The sequence below is a fragment of the Chaetura pelagica genome, unplaced genomic scaffold (assembly GCF_000747805.2).
Source record: "Chaetura pelagica isolate M959 unplaced genomic scaffold, ChaPel_1.0 scaffold116, whole genome shotgun sequence".
In the NCBI taxonomy this organism is placed as follows: domain Eukaryota; kingdom Metazoa; phylum Chordata; class Aves; order Apodiformes; family Apodidae; genus Chaetura; species Chaetura pelagica.
The window spans coordinates 3927754-3948481 of record NW_009953655.1 but is presented as its reverse complement, the minus strand read 5'-3'; the positions used below and the strand labels follow the sequence as shown (position 1 = coordinate 3948481).

General features: G+C 35.9%; 1 protein-coding gene across 1 annotated transcript in view; it reads right to left on the bottom strand.

Annotated features, from left to right (window-relative positions):
* Window positions 1–20728, bottom strand: part of HTT (huntingtin) — a 75514-nt gene that overhangs the window by 13453 nt on the left and 41333 nt on the right. Inside the window, exons 37-54 of the mRNA XM_010000293.1 lie at window positions 20013–20149; window positions 17862–17978; window positions 15915–16037; window positions 15081–15319; window positions 14032–14174; window positions 11458–11665; window positions 9939–10080; window positions 8777–8956; window positions 7172–7348; window positions 6834–6910; window positions 5520–5658; window positions 4571–4693; window positions 3967–4180; window positions 3621–3766; window positions 3010–3187; window positions 2678–2773; window positions 1660–1847; window positions 278–404 (exon numbers count right to left, since the gene is read on the bottom strand). Of these exons, the coding sequence (XP_009998595.1) occupies window positions 278–404; window positions 1660–1847; window positions 2678–2773; window positions 3010–3187; window positions 3621–3766; window positions 3967–4180; window positions 4571–4693; window positions 5520–5658; window positions 6834–6910; window positions 7172–7348; window positions 8777–8956; window positions 9939–10080; window positions 11458–11665; window positions 14032–14174; window positions 15081–15319; window positions 15915–16037; window positions 17862–17978; window positions 20013–20149 (2754 nt within the window). The remainder of the gene's footprint in view (window positions 1–277; window positions 405–1659; window positions 1848–2677; window positions 2774–3009; window positions 3188–3620; window positions 3767–3966; window positions 4181–4570; window positions 4694–5519; window positions 5659–6833; window positions 6911–7171; window positions 7349–8776; window positions 8957–9938; window positions 10081–11457; window positions 11666–14031; window positions 14175–15080; window positions 15320–15914; window positions 16038–17861; window positions 17979–20012; window positions 20150–20728) is intronic.

Genomic DNA, 20728 nt, shown 5'->3' with positions numbered 1-20728 from the left:
GTCAGAAAACAATTGACCATTCTGTGGAGCATACTGAAATCACCTGCCTAACTTGGAAAGGTTTTTGGATTTATTTCTGTAATTTTTAACTTTTTCTCTGCATTGAGCAAAATGTAAGAATTATTGCAATACAGTTACTAACCTGCTCTGGAATATTATTTCTCTTTCACATAATCAAGGTAAACAAATGGTACCAGACTCAGTTATCCAGTAACTTTGCAACACGAGTAAATGTCCAGTAAGAGTGAACTATATTCATTTATAATTTTGTACATACCAAGTGTATTAATGCGATAGATGAACTCCTTAAAGATTTCTTTTTCTTGAAGGAATTCTACTGGGATTTCAGGAAAAACTGTGCCAAAGTCACCTGCAGGCTTTGGTGACCAGCCTAATTTCCAGACCTGAAGAAATATAAAGAAAGACTTCTTATCCAAAACAAAAATAGTATTAACACAACAGCTATAAATATATATATATGCACCACTGAAAAGCAGTAAGACATCAGTAAATAAAAGTAACTCTTCAAATACCAAAAAATCAGAGAAAGATTAAATATCTAACATAGGTAATACACACTTTACACTGTACTTCCAAATTATTATTTTTTTTTTGCTTATTTGTCACTATGAATTAATTATGCAAGCCTCTTGTCCAAGTTTGGACAGGAAAGCAAGTAAGTTCCTGTAATATATTTCAGTTTAGAAGTGCCAAATTACTCCTAGATTGTGCAGCAATTATGCTGAAAGGCAAGTCAAGGAAAATACTGCACATACTATAGATGGCTGAAAAAAGCACAAAGGAAAACCCAAGAATGGGCAAAATAGTCTCAATAAAAAAAATTAGTACTTTTTAACATCCCCTCAAAAACAGTGCAGAGAAACAAAGACTAGAGAAAGGGCCTTAAACATATCAGTAAACCCCCTTTTGCTCTACCTAATAAGCATCTAGAAATGTTTCTCATCATGGTTGATCAATGGTTGAAGTTGATCGAAACTAAGTAATTTCACAGCACTAACAATACATAGAGGTAATCAAAAGATGTTCTTAAATCCATGTTGAAGTGGCCAAAGAGAAAAGACTGAAACTCCTTATCCAAAGGATCCAAGATGAGTTAGGAAAGTATGTTAATACACAAATCCAAAGATACCTGCATGGTGTATGGTACCATATACAAATACTTGAGTCAGTTCAAACACCGCTTTAGACACCTCAGCACCAGTGTATGATTGTAGAACTTACAAAGATTTAAAAAATGCATTTGTCAATTCAGGTGTCATAGAGAAAGTAGCAGCATAGGTTTTCCCTCTTTCCAGGGTAAGCAATCCCACTGAGCAGGAGGAAATATTAGCCCTAACAAAGCACCCAAGTCACTGCTCGCTTTCCTTTCTTTAACTACCACCTGAACATTCTTTCACGTAAGAGTGTAAGGAGCAACTACACTCCTCTCTAGTCAAATCTCCGATTCCAAAATGAACTCTTATTTGATATCTTTACAATGCTTTGCTACTCAGTGTTTAAAAAGATAAACTGGCTGACTGAACCAGCTAAAGGTTGAAGTCTTCCTGTAATAAAACTTCACATGCAGTACTGTATCTGGTTTTCAAAAAGCTGTTCAATAGCCTTTAAAGTCCTGAAAACAAAGCATAATGAACATACCAAGGGAGGTACTCTTGTATAGCTGTTCACTAGAGGCAGCCTTGCTAAACTGATGATGATATTCTTGAGGACAGGAGTCAGAAAGGCTGGAATACAGCTGTTTCTTTTGTGCCCCAGCGACAAGACAGTCTGTAAGCATTCCACCATCTCAGCTACCATTTCACAAGCTGCAGCAATGTGTTTAGTTTCTTTGTGAGAGAAAAAGAAATTCAGTTTTATGAATCTATTCAAAAGACAAATAATTTTAAAAAGATACAGAAAAACAAAAGACACTTAATGAAAGAGTATGCCAACTAAAAAGGCCAAAACCACAATTAAGGATGAAGAGAAATAAGTATTCTACAATATTTCAGCTAGTTGAAGAACACTACTACTCCCCCCACAATGCAATTGCTTGCACTGTTGGGCAGTCTCAGTACTGGAGGTTACCAGTACCTGAGATCTGTCAGCATAGAAACTCACATGCTAAAGCCCAGCAAGAACAGGCTACACTGAATAGAGCATTTGTTAGAATTTTACATTACCAGACTCATCTGTTTTATGAGAAAACAGTCTCATAGCTGGCTCTATGTTAAATCTGACAAGCAGATAATTTCTGTAGATTATATCTTAAGGTATCACGACAGCTGAATATGGAAAACAATGCTGTCCACACTACAGCACTACAGTGGACCTTCACCTCAACTCACTGCTCCCATACAGAAGAGCTAATGAATCTGCCATTCTTCAGAAGAAATATTAACAATTCTACCCCTCCCACAGGAAATTTAAACATCTCACAACAGTTCAAAAACCTCAGGCTGCAGCATGCTGCACAGCTAATGGAAACCCCCAAAAGAAAAATGTGCATTAAAGTTTAGTTTGAAAGAAAAAGCAACTTTATCTGTTAAAAATATACATTGTAATAAACACTTCTCAAATAGAAGTAAGGCCTCAGATGAATTCATTATTAAAAAATTAGTAATGTGAAGGGTACAGTGAAAGATTAAGGCAAATACAGAATTCATTGTTTACTTACTCTGTGTGTTTGAATCAACTTCACCCTCAATTAAGCCTTTTGATGTATTCTTCTTTCTTTCAGGACTAAGAAGTTGATTACCGGGTTCAACTGCAACTGAATTTGACAAAAATATTTCAAAGATTCAGCCCTTACATATCTCATATTCCATTTTTCTTGTCAAAATCAAATAGTAGTAGAATATTTATATCTCCAAAGTATCAGCTAAGTTCAAAAGTAAACCAAATTTCAAATGAGAAATTGAAATAGCGAAAATAAATTTGTCAAATAATTTATCAGTGATGACTATTTATTAGAGAAAATTCTCTCATGGCTGTTCAAATTGGACTCACCTGCTTCTATGATAAATCTAATGCAATTAATTAAGGAGCACGCATATGTCACATTAACTGCAGAAGCCAGTAAATTCCAAAGACTAGGCTGCTGTAATGTCAGACAGCAACAATCCAGAGCAGCTTGAAGATCTATACTCAGTGGGATCTGGTCATGCATTAAACGCCATGACAGTGCCTGTAAAAAAAGAAAACATTTCCCATTAACAGCAAATTCTTACAACAGAAACACTTCTAACCAAAGGTATTTCGATTTTTTTTTTTTTATTCAGCAATATAGCAAGGTGTATTTTTTTTTCCCTAAGGAAATGTAAGTACAAGGAAATTATGAACACTATATACTGTCTATTCAGTGTCTCCAAAATCAGCACAGGGCCATTCTCCCAAATGCCAAAATAATTCAATCATTCAATCAACTTCTCCTTGTAAAAACCTGTCCCTGTCCCATTATTCCATCTGATTCACTAGCACAAGTCAAATAAAATAACAACTGAAGGAATTTCTACACTTAAGAAAATTTCCCAGATAAGAAGTTCCTCAATAGTGATCAGTTTAAGTTGTTCCCTCTCCCAGCACTTCATCACATCTTTAGTTATACTGTAATTTCTTACCTCTACTGACATAACCATGAATTTCAGGATATCATCCTCTTTGTCAGAAGGAACACGGAGACCAGCTGGTAGTTTTGAGAGTAACAACAAATACTGAGCCAGTGCACGACATAGGGTCATCATAGACTGATACATGACTTCATCTCCTATAAAACAAGACTGGATGAAATCTAGCAGTTTGCATTTCTTGCCCTCAATAAATGTTTTTCAGGATTATTTCATAAGCAACTTTTATGCCAGGTGTCTTGATTATTTTAAAATAGTAAGTTAATATATTCACAAGACATCCGTAAAGTACCTTTGCAGAGGGGAAAATAAACTTTAAAAAGACCATTATTTCTATTACCAAAGATATCACTTAGTTTTTTCCAGTAGGCTGATGGCTCAGTTGGCAACAGCGGTTGAAAAACCTGGTGGTTGGCAGGAAGGTTTTGCACAGTGGTAGACACATGATCCAGAGTTACCCTCCGAGCTGTTTCAAAGAAGCTGCTCCTTTGGTCTCTTGATATTTCATTCATGCCAAGGCTTAAACAAGGTGCTAACAAGCTTAGGTTGAATTCCTGAAATCATATAGTAAATAAAAAGTGAAGAAATTGCTTTTAAAAAGAAGCTTTATCTGTGTATGATGATACTATTCTGGCATATTAATATGGTAGTAGATTAACAGCTCAATTATTAATTAGCTTGTTATTGTGACCCTTGATCTATTATGGTGTAACAATACCATATTTAAGACCATACTTGTTTCACATTTAAATTCCAAACATTAATGCACTGGAAATTAAAAAATCAATATGCTCATTTCAAATTTTCAGAACAGTATGGGCATAAAGGTTAAGGCTGACTCATATACAAGGAATCTTCTAACAATAAGCTTTCAAACAAACAAGACAAGAAAAAAATTATAAACATCCTCTTCAAAAGACTGTTTCATCTAATAAAGAAGTTACCTTGCTGGTCATGAAGGAGTTCAGGTCAGGCTGAGGAATCCTATTTACCAGCTCTGCACCTTCTAGCAGTGCCGAGTCAGACTTGATCCAACACTGTGACCTCACTAGAGACACATACCAGTCCTTCAATAATTAAAAAAAGAAACTTATTACCTATTTGTTTTCAGAAAATAATGTATTTCATGGGGACTGGGGAAGAACTGCTAATTGGCTTGAATTGTGGTCCATTAAAAAGATCATTAGAACACATTAAGGTAAACGAACCCCTCAAAGAATAAAGCAAGGCAAAAGAGACAAGTGGTGAGCAACCTGGTCTACTGGGAGGTGTCTCTGTGCAGGCAGGGGGCTTGAAACCATATGATACCTAAGGTCTCTTCTGTTGAAGACAGAAAGCCGTGGTAAATGGTTTCTGAGCACAAACAGCACTTCCTCCTGCTATCTAGATGGCTCTCAATCTCTCTAAGTCAAGGAATTCCCCATCTACTTAGTCTCCTCCAAACTGTCAGCCATTCAAATAATTGTGGCTGTCTCAGTTACACACGTTTCATATTACTGTGCATCACTGTGCAATAAAAAGGAGTGAAAAGGAGAAATTATCTGTGCCATGGGAAAAGCAAGGAAAAAAGACACAGTCCCCAAAAGCCTTGTTCTTAGCTTCCCACCCTGCTTTGAATAAATGCACCTAAGCACATGAAAGACAGAAAAAGTTAAGTAGTCGTGTTCAGTCTCTGGAAGTAAGTTAAAAGCTCAGAAGTGGCAACTGAGAAGTAATGCTTACTTTCCAAGGGAAAACCAACAGTTTCCAGGAAATTAATATAACTGATCACTGTATGAACATACCAAAAGACAAGAGTATATACCGGCCTCTACTGAACCTGATGTAAATCTTTCCATTTAAGTTACACAATGCCAAGGCAGTTTCAGTGACTCTTTCTAAACATCATCTTACTTTGTCTAGGATTACATTCTCTAAAGCTGGTTGGTCTTCTCCATCTAGTGGGTGTGAGGTAACCAGAGGTGAAGGACTAGTTGTGTCTGGTGCTACCATAAGACGAAACCTATCCAAGAGTGAGTAAAGTCTTTGGTGTCTGAAAATAGAAGAACACATCAACACAGAATTAACCTACTGAGTTTTATAAATCGTTCAAAACCAGAAAGACATTCAGTAAACCAATTCTAATTCTGTGAGAGAAAAGCAGTAGGGTCTTAAGTTCTTTATGGGATATATGCAGTCAGATGATGGAAACTGCAAATTTCACCAGTTAAAAAAAGACAAAAACAAATTAACCCAGCACCGCCAACAACATAGATTTAAATTTAAATTAAATTTAAAGTTTGTGTATACTTAAGCATAAAATGAAAGCTGTGTCGTTTTCTTTAGGGAGTAAAACTTTTTAATGAACAAGAAGAATAAAACAGATACCAAACAAGAATCCACTAAACCAGACCTTTAAAAAAATGTATTAAGAATATTGCAGTTGTGTACTTACAACAGTGTCAGAGGTTTGGGGTTTTTTTTGGTTTTGGCTGCTTCTTTGGTTTGGGTTTTCTCTATTAAATTACTGCTATCAAGAACTTGTCTGAAGTTATTTGGGGATTTCGGAGTTTTTAAAAAATTCAAATGTAACATGACTTATGTAGGTACATTACTACCAATCTACAGAAGTCTTGGGCTTTAGATTCTTTACCCCTATTTCTTCCTTATTTCAAGACAACAGTGAAACTCAAACGGCAATGACATCAAGAGGAGTAAATTAGGCTCCAATATTAAATAAAACTTTTTTTAAAAACTGAGTAATCTCCCTTTTATAATAGCTTACTTTTAAACAGCTAGGAGGATAAACAGTTAAAACTCAACAAAGCTATCTAGAAAATAAAAAGAACAAAATTCACATCCTTTCAGCAAAATTTGAGGAAAATAAAGCTGTCTTCCATAATGTAGTTTGTCAGAATTAATTCCTAGATGCTGTCTCTAAAAAGTTAAATACTGAATGGGCTGTGGGAGAGTGAATTATATGTCTCCAAGCCTTTAGCTTGCTTTACTTCTTAAGTATACTGCAAATTCACCTCATCCAACCCAACTATCCTTGTACCAGAATATACCTGCACCTCGTAAGAGGCTTCAATTCTGTTTTACCTCCAAAAATGGTCCACTATCTCATCTTAAAGAAAAAAAAATCCAAATATAGGAAACCAGAGCTAATATAATTAGTACTAGACTGTTATTTATTCTGGCATTTTAACATGTATTGGCATTATTTACCTTGTTGCTAATCCACTGTTCTGAAGGTATTCCTGAATTCTATCCAGTTCTTCAACTGGTAACTGAGTAATGCTGTTCTATAGGAAAGAGTCACAAGAATTTTATATGACAAAAATGAATAAAATACCCAGAAGTACTTTGAATAGATTAGGAGAACTATATACAGAGAAACTGAAGTGTAAACATTCACATATCTCTATATTAAATACAAAAAGTTAATTTCTAATTAAATAATTTCAACATCATCCTATTTTGATCTACTTAAAACCCCATATTACACTTGATTATATTGCTAGCACTATTCCATCTTATTTACAAATTAATATATTTGCTTTTACCTGTAAAGTTGCAGCCAAAAGCATTTCAACTCGACGACAAGCCAGCATGTCAACCATGCGAGCAAGCACACGGAATGGGGTACACAGGAGCTTATCAACATACAGTGTTAGGACAGCCCCAGACTGGCTGAGATGTATTCCCTCTAAGCACTGCAAAGTCTTCTTCAGAGTTGTGGGCTAGATGTTGAAACAATAAGACAAAAAAGCACAATCAGTTAGAATACTAAGATCTTAAATCTAAATGGAAAGACATTTAGAAAAAACTACTGCAGACAACTACCTGATTAATATAATAATCTATATATGAATAGGCCTGTGTTACTTGGTTTATTTAATTAACAGGAACACTAAGTTGTCTGATGTTTAATCGTAAAAAGTTACTCTTACAATGAAGAAAAAAGTACGGAGCAAAACTTTTAGGGAAAAAACTAGAGTCACAGGTGCAACTGCAGAAAGCTTTGAGAACAGGGAGAAGCTTGGACATTAGCTAGAAGGAGGTAGGAACATAAACACAGTGAAGACAAGAGATGGAACAGAAATTCAGATAAACATTTGGGATAAGCATTTTGAGTACATGTTTAATCTTAGAAACAGTAATAGCTATTCAGGACTAAAAGGGAGTGCAAGGAAATTTTTTCTATTTTTTAAAATACGAGCATCAATTCAGCACCAATAATATGACGAGAGAAACAAACTAGTTTGACTTGTGGAACCAATCTTCTTTAAGAGTAGATGTAAATATCAGGTATTTTAATTTTACTGACTTTTCTGATTATCACCAAACCTTGCACAGAATCACTACATCTTCCATTCAAACACATGTAGTTCAAGCTATGGATTTACTCAGATTCTTCTCACCCAACGTTAAAGTGTTTTTTTCACATCCATAAAGCACTACTGCAGTTGTACCAGATTTGCATAGAGACAACAGGAAAAGAGAGGTAGTATCATAAGGCTACTGAGGGTCCGGTAGCATCTCCCCCCATTAGCTCTAGAAGAAGCCCAGGAAATTACATTTCCCACCTTGGGAGTTCCCAAGATTAAGAGGGATGCATACAACCTTACATCTCTATAAAACATCCATTCCTGTTAATTTGAAAACTAAAATAATCAACAGAAATCATACACTGAACTTCTTTTCCCTCACCAAGAGGCTACGACTTGAGGGGCAGATCACTGGGGAAAGCGTGAGCTTGCAAATAATTTTCATGCTATTAGAGCCAACGAAGATGAACTAGTTAGTCTTCATGCCTCTGTAGTTAGTAATTCTGTTATTTATGCTACCAAGGTACTGAAATCAAAGAGAGAAGTTACAGCTTTAATTGACCCCTCAGGTATTTATTATGCAAGGGTAATAGGAAGGAAGAAAACCAGATTAACAAACTCTACTCAAATCCATCAACCCGATGGATTGGAACATATCTGATACTGAAGTTGCTAACATAAGGCTCATTGTTTGGATTCTTAAAGAAGTGACTTGAAAAATAAAATGAAAGTTGATAAATGACCCAGAAATGTCAGAATGTGCATACTTATAAATTAAACTTAAACTCTGAAATATGTGACGCTATTCTTTACAAAGCAGTCAAGAAGTTAAAAACTTACAGCTGCAAGATTCTCACACCGTGACTGAATGGCCTGGATGAAGAGACCACTGGCTGCCGAGTTCCTGTGCACAGCACTAATGAAGTCCTGTACTGGAGGCTCATGGGACAGATTAATCAAGTCTTGAACGTGATTCACAATAAGCCAGGTCAAGTGTTCTGAATCATGCAGGTTTTGACACTGAAGGGGAAAAAATTCAAACTCTGATTCCAGTAATAACCATGTTAAGTGTTTTAATTAATGAAAACTTTATCAGACACACCATGAAGTTTTTCATATATGATTGTGGTAGCTATTTTTTAAAATGGCATAAAGTGTCCATATTTTAATATCACCATCATTTTTACATGACAATTTTTCCAAATGCTTTTCATCTTTTCACAAATTAAGAGATTTACAATTAATGTGTAGCTTTTTTTAACACTAAAAATGCAAGTTAGAAACAAGTAAATTGAAAAGGTTGATTCAAAGATACTGCTTTTAATTAAATGCTGTTTGAAATAAACATGGACACACAGAGTCTTCTTGTAAAATGTGATTTTCATTTAGTCTTCTTTTTAAAGATTTCTTATCACTGTCCTTAAACACAAGATGATTAATTTCTGGAAAGAAAATTCAAAGAGATCTGTCAATAATTACCTTGGACTATCTCTAATCTGACTCTGGTGACTCAATGTTCACTAGCACTTGAAGGGTTTTTTTTAAAAAAAACAACAACACAACTTGTTTTAGTTTAATATGAAAGGAATGCAGTTTGCCTGCCCCCAAACTGCTCTGCAATGCAAACTGAAGTGCAAAATACTAGGTATTAGAGAAAGATTCACTTCAAAAGCTCCAAAATGAATTAAAATGCTAATACTCTGCAGCAAGAGGCCAAAGCCAACACATCTTAGATCACTCCTAGCACATCTCAAGTAAGGGACATGATATCAAGCAGGCAATTCTATTACCTGCCAGGTACCCTTTAGAAGCCAAGATAATCCTGAGTTCAGAATAGAAAAAAGGATGCCAAACAAGATCATACCTAAGCCTACAGAAGCACCACCTGAAAATACCATTACTAGTTTCACAAGTCCTCATTTTTCACTTGTGAACCAGACCCTGCTAATGCACATTAAATAACTCCAAACTACAGTTATAAAATTCATAGTTCAAAACTTACAACATAGTCACAAAAAAGAATGAGTGCTCCTCTTCTCACTATCTCTCGATTGCACATGCCACGTTTAGACACTGAATTTGATTCATCACTGTCTCCAGATATCTGAGGGCTAAGCAATTTAGTTGTAGAAAGACTGTGTCTCCTGCAAAAAGCACATTATATTTTGTTACCATTTTATTAATATATTTTGCTATGCTGGCTATTGAAACATTAAGAATCAAATTGTTTGGGATATCCTACTAGTGTCTTTACATAATACTTATTTTCCTAGAAATTTCATTCAAACATTAGACTGCTTTTGAAGTATACACTTTGCCTTCCATCAGCACTTTACTTTCGGCATCACTTTTTTGGTTCTGTAATTGTTGCTTCCTTGGACAGTCTGAAGAACTAAACAGGTTATTTAAAAGAAAAACAAAGGCCACTGCATGTCTGAAAGGATAACAGAACCTAATTCTGTATTTCCTTCTCAGATCAAACCAGTGTTCTTGAGCACTTAAGTCTAGTGTCAGATCAAAAGTGACACCCAGCCCAGAAAAAAGCAGGTTACTAGTAAATCAGAAAAGGTAACCACAACAGATAGCAAATGTCACCTTAGCTATTTCAGTTGCTTTACTTTGCTCATAAGCCTGGTAATTTCATGTTTCCCCAAATTAGAAAAATATTTTTTCACATCATGAGGTTAAACTGAGGTAAGAATCTTACATTTGAGCAAGTACTGACTGACTCATGTTGTGGAGAAAGATGAGCCTACCCAACGCATCTCAAGTCAGCTGTCAGCCTCCCTCTACAGTTAACACAGAGGGTCACCCACCCAAGTAGGGGCTTATCTGCCTTACACCCTACCTTACTTCATCAGAGGATGAATCATTCCAGTGTTTGAAAGGTGGGATGAACTAACATCAGACCAAAAGAAAACTAATTTTAGACCAAATCTCTTAATTTCAAACAACTTTAAGTGAGGTTACTGTGGTGCTTGATGCTAACGAATCAGCACAGTGGTGATACTATGTTTTAACAGCATTTAGCAAGAGACTCACTGAGAACAGATACCACTACAGTTACAGCTATAAAGACTATATTGCATTTTCATAAACACAACAGTGTATATCATACATCCATGGCTGGTTATGTGCTAGAAGGTGAAATACAAAGCCTCCACAGGAACATGAAATCTGACATACTGAGTATTTTGTGATAGTTATTTCTATAATTTTAATTATGTGTAATACACAAATGAAGCTTTCTTGGCTTAGAAGTGGAGAGATTACCTGGCAGTTCTTTCAAGGAACAACTAAGCACAGGACACATTTCCTTATTTTGAAAGACATACTGATACCAGCACAGACAATATGTATACACATAAAGTAAATGCAGAACTATCCAATTCAGAATCCAAATGGTACTACTCAAAAGGCTGACATGGCTTAGCAGATAAAAAGGTAGATTTTGGAAATATAATTTCAGAAAATACAATTGAGATACACTACTACTACTCAGGATCAAAAGCAAATCTTACTTTGGGGTTTGATGAACTTCTGACCACCAGTTGTAGTTGGTATAATTGACAAGAAGCAGGATTTGACACCAGAGGAGAACTAAAGAAGGGTGTGTGGGAATCATGGATTGAACAAGGTCACTCAAACTTTCAAGGGTATAGAAACTACCATCTGATCCATCTCCTGTGAAAAGCCTGGTAGCTGCAGCTGTGATTCTTCTAAACATCCCTGCAAACAATAAAAGTGTGTTAGAGTAACCATGCTCTAGTCTGAATTCTGAAATTTTAAAATTATTCAGGGTACCCTAAGAATACAAACATTGTTTCATAAGACACTACCATTCCTGGAAGAAAGATATATCCTAAATGGTTTTACAAGTGTAAACCAGTAATGACAAGCTCCCAGACTCAATAACAAATGCTTTAGATCACACTAGAATTGAAACAAAACCTATCTTCTCACATTTTTGTGTCATGCATCAAAAAGTTTATCTGATACATGAAAACTTTACCAAATTTAAAATCATTAATTACAGACGAGGATTTTTGGGGGTTATTTTGTTTCATTTATAAAGTAAAACACAGTTCTAGTTAAGAACCATGCCTTAATTACTATCCTATCTGCTAAGGAAAATCATTTACAAGTCTCCTACTTCAGATGAGCGCTTCCCAAATACGAGTTCAAACTAAAATGATACCCCTCCATCCAACTGCTAAAGTGCAAAAAAGTTTATGTGTTTAAGTGGAGAAAATTCATTACCCTGCACACTGAACACTCAGCATGAAAGCTGAATTTTGCTTTCTGACTTGCTGATTCTGTATTCACATGCCAAAACAAAGTGAGGGAAAACAAGGAAAAAAGACCAAAAAAGATGTGTAAAGGTACAGGACTTTGAGTTTCTATGAGAAGAAAAAAATCAGGGGAAAAAGGATTTATTCAGAAGCAGTTAGAAACCAAAAGGTAATCAGAATAACAAAGATCTGTAATGTTGTTTGCTTGCATTGCCAGATACATAGAAGAATGAAGTTGTAAATTCCACAGCCATGTGGAACAGTTTAAGCTGCCCCCAGGACCAATAAATACACAATGTAAACAGCAAAGAATGAAAAAAATAACTGCTTACAACTTCTGTTTCACTTACTAGCAAGGCAATGTTATTCCCGTTCAAGCCTCCTGCATTTGCAGTAATTGCACCATCTAGTGACTTTCTGCAGTCATGGAAGCCACTGCATGCAAATCTTTTCATTTTGTCTATGCCTTTTATTTCTACTAACTTCAAACTAGCACACTTAAAATGTTAATTTCTAATCTGGTAGATTCCTAGAAGGCAGCAATGCTTACATTTTGAAAAAACTGTAAGAGGTGAGAAGACAAAACATCCAAGTAGAACAGTGGCTAAATATGACAAAAGACCTCAGTCTACGTTCCCACACACAAGTCCCTATAAACTGCACCTGTAGTTATGAGAATAAAACTTAAATATAGAAGTTTTCACTGAACAGAAGTATTACAAAAATGAGCACTTAGTTAACGTGAAGGAAAATGTTACAACATGAAAATACAGACCAAGTACCTGAACAACCTTCCTTCTACTCCCTTACACCGTGCTAGGTAACAACATTAACTGCTAGCACTTAAGAGTTCATTTGTAGTCTAACATTAAATTCATTTCTAAAGATCATGCAGTAACACATATCCCAGTGCTATGCATGAGTACTTTAGTATTTTAATTTTGCATTAAAATCTCGACATAGTTCCTGTCAAGACTCACAGTGCAGTTCAGAAGCCAGTCACTGTAGCAGAACCAGCTGAGCATTCCCTTTCTATTATCGCCAAGCTCCCACCTCTGCAGGAACCCACTTTTCTGATTTTAATCACCAGATGGATTTTCTGATTTCACCATTTAATCACTCCAAATCACCTTGGTGGTTATGTATTAAAATGTTTCAAATGTTCCCTGCAACAGTAGTTAACAGCATGCACACCGTAGTTACTACTGTAACATACACATGGGAAAAGAGAACTATTACTCACTACATCCAAAGTCCTATGCCCTAAAGCGGGACTTAAAGATCAAGGAAAGCTCTGGTAATTGTCAACATATTCTGTGCCTTTTCACAGGATTTGCATAATCCTGGGGTCTTTTGACAAGAATCTAGGTTTGAAGACTCAATTTCTTCTGACAAGTCAGAAGACAAAACATGCTCCACCACAGCTGCACAAACTCCTACAACGTAATTCAATTGGTTTCCCAGTATCACCTGTTACTGTGACTGAGGACTAGAAGAGTAAAGCTACTGAAAGTTAAAGTAAGGCAATGCAGAAAAGAACCAGCTGAAGATCCAGAACACTTCTATCAGCATTTTATTTACTTAGATCTAACCCTATGATACTTAGTTTGCAAGAAGGAGCTAGTAGCAATGACAGAAGCACAACTAAGGTTTTTTTTCTCAAGAAAGGACTTTTATAACAGAACTCTGTAAGAAGAGCTTAAAAAGAAAATCGATTAGAGATTGTTGGGACACAATGGAGCACAGAATCATGTTAAATGTCCAACAGTGTTCTGGGTGCACTTCGTTACTGCAAAGTATTACCTGATTTGAAGATATGTATTAAGCACATAAGCAGTGTGCCCAGCTCCTGGCAGTAGAAAGTATGCTGCTGCTCATTCATGTCCACTTTCAATTGTTTGGTAACAATATCTTCCAGTAGAATGCCAACCAGTTGTAATAAGAACCTTGAAAAATCATGTATGCCATGAACAGAAAAAGTCAGGGGTAACTCAGCAAGTCACAGTAATTCAGCTGCTTACAGTCTCATCTATCCACACTCTACTACACAGCTCCATATAAAAAAAAAGAAAAAAAACAAGAAAAAAAACAAGGTCAAAAGAAACACCAAAAAATGGCATTTGAAGAAAGCCATTCTTGCTCCTGGTCATAGTTGTTCCTCAACTCACTTCTGTTGGACATATGTTCCTATTAAGGGAGTCCAAAATCCCCTCTTGCCTCTACCCATGACCCTCACAGTAAGCTGAGGATAAGAAACACTTAGTTTCTATGTGAAGTTACATACCTGAGCACAAAGTTCTTAATTTTGTAAACAACTTGCTATTTCAAATGCTTTCCACCACATTAAACCAGAATGCCCTAATGGCAAACATGTCAACATAAAACCACTACCATTTCTCCACACTTCTTTTGCCTGAAATTCGTCACATTCTGTGGACATCAGCATGGAAAGTTAAGTAGGCAAAGCTAACTCTTTTAAAATAGGAGGTAGAGAGCAGGACAAACTTAAAAGATTTAAACCCATCTGCTGCCAAGATACTATTACAGAACCTGTGGGCCTCTACTAAAGGGGTGATTCATATTTCACACTCCACACAGGGAGGAAAGTAAAAGGTTAACCAGTTAAATTTTTGCACATGCTTTTAAGAAGTCTTTGGCTTGAGAACAGGTATCAGAACAGTACAAAATCTCCACAAAAACTGCTCATCTCCTCCCTCTATTGTCCACCTCATTATTTCCCATATTTATTCCTATCAGATAACAGTTCCATACACAGATCTATATTCCATGACATATTTGTGATTTCTCAGAAACATTAATCTTTCCTCTAAATTATTTAAAAGACAACATACCTAGAAAATGTCTCTTCAGGCAGGTATTTAGCCTGTTTAACCTCAGTGTGATCCTCTGGTGCAGCTGCATTATTTTCCCCACATCTCAGTCTGTTAATTGCTTGACATGAAATCAAATACGGTGAGAAGGAAAGCTCTTGTATACGGGACAGAACAATGTCTTCTGTTGACTGTGAAATCAGAACTCTAAGGATAGCTAAAATTCCAGAAATCCATAGCTGGACAGTGCTCACTGATGCCTAGCACAAACAGAAAAAAGCAGATCATTAATATTGTGAATAAGATTGACAGGTTGACATGAGAATAGCATTTTGGAAGACCTGAACACAGAAGTTATTTCCTGCTTGCTCCTTTCTCAAATGGGTCTGATTTTATGCAACAGTTACTGAAAATGTTTAACTTCAAAAGTATCCAACAGAACATGGGCATGTGTTGAACTTTTCTAAAGTCTTAAAAAAATAAACTACAAAAGCAGTACAAATACTCATATAAGGAAAAAAGTGTGATTTACCTATTAACTGCATTCTAGAATTTATTATAACAGTATGTTTCTCTACCCTCCTGATCCTCTAAATACAAAACGAGGATAAGCAGTCCATAAGTAGAACCTTTCTGTATAGTGCTCCTAGATGGTAAATCTTATTAGTTCTAATAAATTACTTCCTAAAATCTGCTGCAGTTACTTTAACACTGCACTGCAAAATATGAAAGAGAAACACATGCTGCTTTGTTCTACACAAATGACACCAGATTGTCTCTGGCCTGGAAACAATCACTTTTACTACTTATCTAAAAACAGGTCACAGCTGCTTTAGCAGGTTCCCACTTGCTTACCATTGTTTTAGGAGTAACAAACATACTCCTTAAAAGCATATCCACAGGGCGAAGGGAGGAAGGAGCCAAAATTTCAAACAAGGTGTTCAGTACTCCCAGAGCATCATGAGAGTCTATATGCATCTGTAAAAGAAAAACACAACATTAACTTACAACTGTCCGCTAAATGCAACTGCAACAGAAAATTACTATTTCATGTTTTACATTGTTTTTACATTTCTATGACACACTGTGTGTAATAAACTGCTTTTACAGTACAAAATTTAGAGCAACAAAAATCTATGAAAATTAAATTTAAAACTTTCATTGCTTCCTACTCCGGAGGTTTGAGAACATGGACAAAAATCTATCAGATGATATTCAATATACATACCACATATTTTATTAGGTGAAATACATCCTATTCAAAGAATGAGACCAAAAGACTGACTTGTCATAAAATTTAAAATCTTTCCTCCACCCTGCACATCCTTCCAGGCATATTTATAGACAGCAACTCTGGTCATGAATAAACTTAACAGATAACTAGGAGAAAATAAGTGCTAATATTAAGGTAAGTGAACAGCTACAATGGTATTCCATAGCAGCAACAGAGGTAGGACACCTTACCTGATCAGTTTTTTAGCTAAAATATAAAACAATCAACTGCAGAAAGCAAAGGACTGGACATGAAATTTAATCTTCATGACTATTTTGCCTAATAATATTATAGTTGAGTATATACACAGACTGATACAATACAAAGGCATGTTCAAATTGCCAGCATTTTATCTTTGCTCAAAGCCTGTTGCCTAATCCACAATACTGTACACTCTCCCCAACCCTGGGATCTTCTCATGGTGCTAGAGATCTGCCATCACAGAGTCAAGAACTTTTAAGGCCACAATTACTCTAAGTTTACTTTTTATCCTTAAAGTGTTTCTAGTTCTAGGAAAGCTGTCTTGAAGACAAGTCCTCTACTGCTTAGGGAGTAGCACTGAAAGCCCTTCTAATAGGAGTCTTCTTCCAAGACACAAAGGGCCTACTCCCTTCCCCAGTGTGCAGTTCACTAAGAGACACTTGCACACACCGGAGGGAGTCCAGCAGAAAGCCACACAGATGGTTACAGGCTTGGAGCATCTGCCAGACAAGGGGCAGCTGTGATTGTTTAGCCTGGAGAAGGCTCAGGTTAATCTATCGATCTATACAAGTATCTGCCAGGGGAAGTAAGAGGAGGAGATAACATAAGTGCAGAAGATAAAACCAGAATCTCTTCAGTGATACCCAGTATTGGAGTGAAAAGCAATAAGCACAAGTCGAAATACAGGAAATTCCATTTAAATACAGTTTTTAATATATTTATTTGTTTTCTGCCTATGAAGATGCTCAGACATTGGAACAGGTGGCCCAGAAAGGTTATGGAGGCTCTGTTCTTGGAGACTGTCAAAACTCGGCTGGACACAGTCCTAAGCAACTTGCTCAAGCAGACCCTGCTTTGTTGGGAGGACAGTATCTAAAGGTCTGCTTCAACCTCAACCATTCCATGATACTGTGACTTACTAATGTAATTACTATGCAAAAGACTGTCTTTTCATTCTCCTAAGAAAAAACTCCATCAGTCCCCCTACAGATACAAAAAAATAATGTTGACATTCTAGAAGCATAAGAGAATCTTCACATAATGTAGTAAGTGCCCTGAGACAATCATGTGTAAGAGATGCAGAATGAGCTTCCTCTGGAAACAGCATTGAAGACACTGCACATAATTAATCCATTTAAATATGGCCTTCATCACTTCAAAGACTGAATTTACGTTGCAGCAATTGTTTTTATTCAGATATGGCAACCACACTTTCAAGAAAAATCTGTCTTTGAATTAAAAAAAATCAAGCACCCGAAGCCACTATTGACACATACATTATAACACTTATTTTAGATGCTTATAGATGAAAAAAATAATATAATAACCTGTTGTTTTGCAAGCATTGGGAGAATAATGTCAGCTATTTGACGTGACAATCTTTTCCATTTGTCTTCATTTTCTTTATGACACTGCTGCAATACTAAGATGAACATTTCTAGCACCTGAGGAAAAGTCCAAAAGAATGCAAGTAAACACCCACACTAACAGGAAACATTTAAGTAATACCACAGTAGGAAAAATATTTACTGTTCCATCCATCAGCAAAAAAGAAAAGAAAACTCACATGAAAAATCACACAACATTTTAAAATACCATTTTCAGGTTAAAAGCTTTTTTTTACTGATGATTTTTCAGAATTTTTCTAATTACTTTTATAAACTAGAAGGCGGCTTTCTTAGTTCTTTTTAAATGGCATTTGTCAAAAGGCTACTCAAAAACCTTAAAAAAGAATAGTAAATCTAAATGCTGCATTGCACACTCAACAAAAAGGGGAGGAAGGAAGAGGGCAATTTCCTGTGTGTATACTCTTTCTTTACTATAGCTCAAATGAAGTATAAATTTGGCCAAGGAAACAGACAGACATTTTTATGGAGCTCATTGACCTAAGAAATGTCACTTGCATATAAAAGAAGAGCATATAATGGAGCAAACCAACACCAAGGATCACTGGGAGTTGCTGAACATGTCATCCATTTGAGAGTCCTAGAGACCATGCTTACAAGGATAGACAGGCCAAAGACACACCAAACAGGAATGTTAATATATGGACTGGGAAGCAGGACTAAAGGAACTGGTTCTGAAAACCAGCTAGGTGGAGCACGTGTAGAAGTAAATAGTTAAGATTCAGAAATGCAGTCAACTAAAACACAAACAAGCAAAAAATCCACAAAGAAATCACTAAGTAACTTTCTTCCTAAAAAGTGCTCTCGTGGGAGCAGTTAGAAGCAATTCTGGGCTGAAGGACTTCAGTTCTGGAGCTCTAGAGATGGTAGCTACTGTTGTAGCAGAAAAAGTTACAGGCTGCAGCATTTGGAGCTTCTAAAATTACAGGGATACCACTGCAGAACATGCCAGCCACAGTCAGGGAATAACAGAACTGCCCCAGGGTTACTTTACACATACTGCACCACCAGAACAGGACAGAATAAGAAGTAAAAATGGGATGGTGTGGGAAGAGCAGTGCATGGGTGGTCTTTAATAGGTTAAGTGTGTCAGCAGTGGATCTGCCAGCAACTGCAGTACCTTATGTAACACAGTTATTTCACTATGTCAAATCATGTGTCTACAGAATGTAATTTCATACAGTTATATTAGTAATTTTATTATTATAAAACTACAAATTCAAAAGAAAATGTGGATACACAAAATTATCCCAATCTGAACATTCAGTTCTAAATTATTTTGACAAAATGTATTGACTTTTTTCCAAATATTCTCAGAAAATAAATTGCTTAAATTAGCATACACTACAATTGCATTTTCACATTATGAAAGGAAAAGCACATTAAGTTTGTTAAGCACCTGAATAAGCAGTAAGTTCCCATGTTAACTATATAATTTCTTTTAAAATTACTTTTATGTTTTTTTTTAAACAAAGCATACTGAAGAAAGGAATACTTACATTCCTACAAGGCAGAAGAAACATGTTTTACAGACCCATGAGGTCTGGAGCAAAGCAGCATGTGCTAACAATTGTCTACCAGTTCCATTACCTTATTAAAATAATTACTAATTTAAAATTTCATTGAAGATATTGTTATTGTACAGCAACACCTAAATCAGCTCTTTGCAGCATGCTTCCCACTTCTAACCCTGTTCTCTCTTCCACTTTCACCCCCATTCTTTTCAGTTTCTTGAATCCTAATTTACTATGACTCAGTAAACTTGTTTATTCAATTTGCAAACAAAAGCAACTGTGATCCTAACTGGAGCTTTTTAGTGCTTTGTTACCTAGGCTTGACTACAAAATCTCACAGACATGTTTTTTGACTTAAAATATTAATTTGTAGTGCAGAACTTTTCCCCTAGTCCCAAAAATCTTTTCATACTCTCTCTATAAAGAAAGGTCACACAGAGTCCAGCTATTCAAGTTTGGTATAGAAAATAAGTAAAATTCCCTGAAGCATTCTTAGCAGCCAAAGAAATATCACTCTTCCATAGACCATAAAATGGGAAACTTTGTCCTTCTCTCTTACCTGATGGTACTGAATAAGTCTCAGCAGCATTGACACTACCACCTCCTTTTGCGTTTCCAACTCTTTTCCAGCATCTGCTTTATTTGTTCCTCTCAACACAAAGAGGTCATGAACAATGGGTTGCAGAGCTGGTATTGCTGAAATGAGATTGGTTTGTTTTAGCATGAGACAAGTCACTGTTGAACAGTGTTTTCTTGTTCTAACAGTTCAGCTACTAAAAGGTACTTTTGTTTATTAAAGGTATTACCCCTCCTTAAAAAAAAAAACAAAACACAAAACAAATGAAAACAATCCCCAAACTTGTGCATAATGATGTCTACCTTTTCTACTTCTAGTAGAAAATGTGTATTATGGATATTATTTGTCCATTCTCATTGTGCTAAAATACATGTTTTTATAAAGTATTTTTCAGAAGAATCACTTGAAAGTATGAGAGATGCTTCCACTTAAAGGCTGAAAGTGGAGCGGACTAAAAATTAAAATTGAAGCCTTTGAAGTACAGCTACATGATGAAGTTATTACCTAATATAGCTTAAAAAAAGCTTTGCTGCTATCATGTACAATGTGTGTAAGTAAGGTTCAATAAACTTCCTGAAGGAACTGAGAATTATTTAATGTATTAAAAATGTAAAAACCGGAGTATTCTAAGAACAGTGTGATTACAGTTCTCTAGAGCTTAGCATTCCATCCTATTTTTGTTGCTGAACTACTATAAT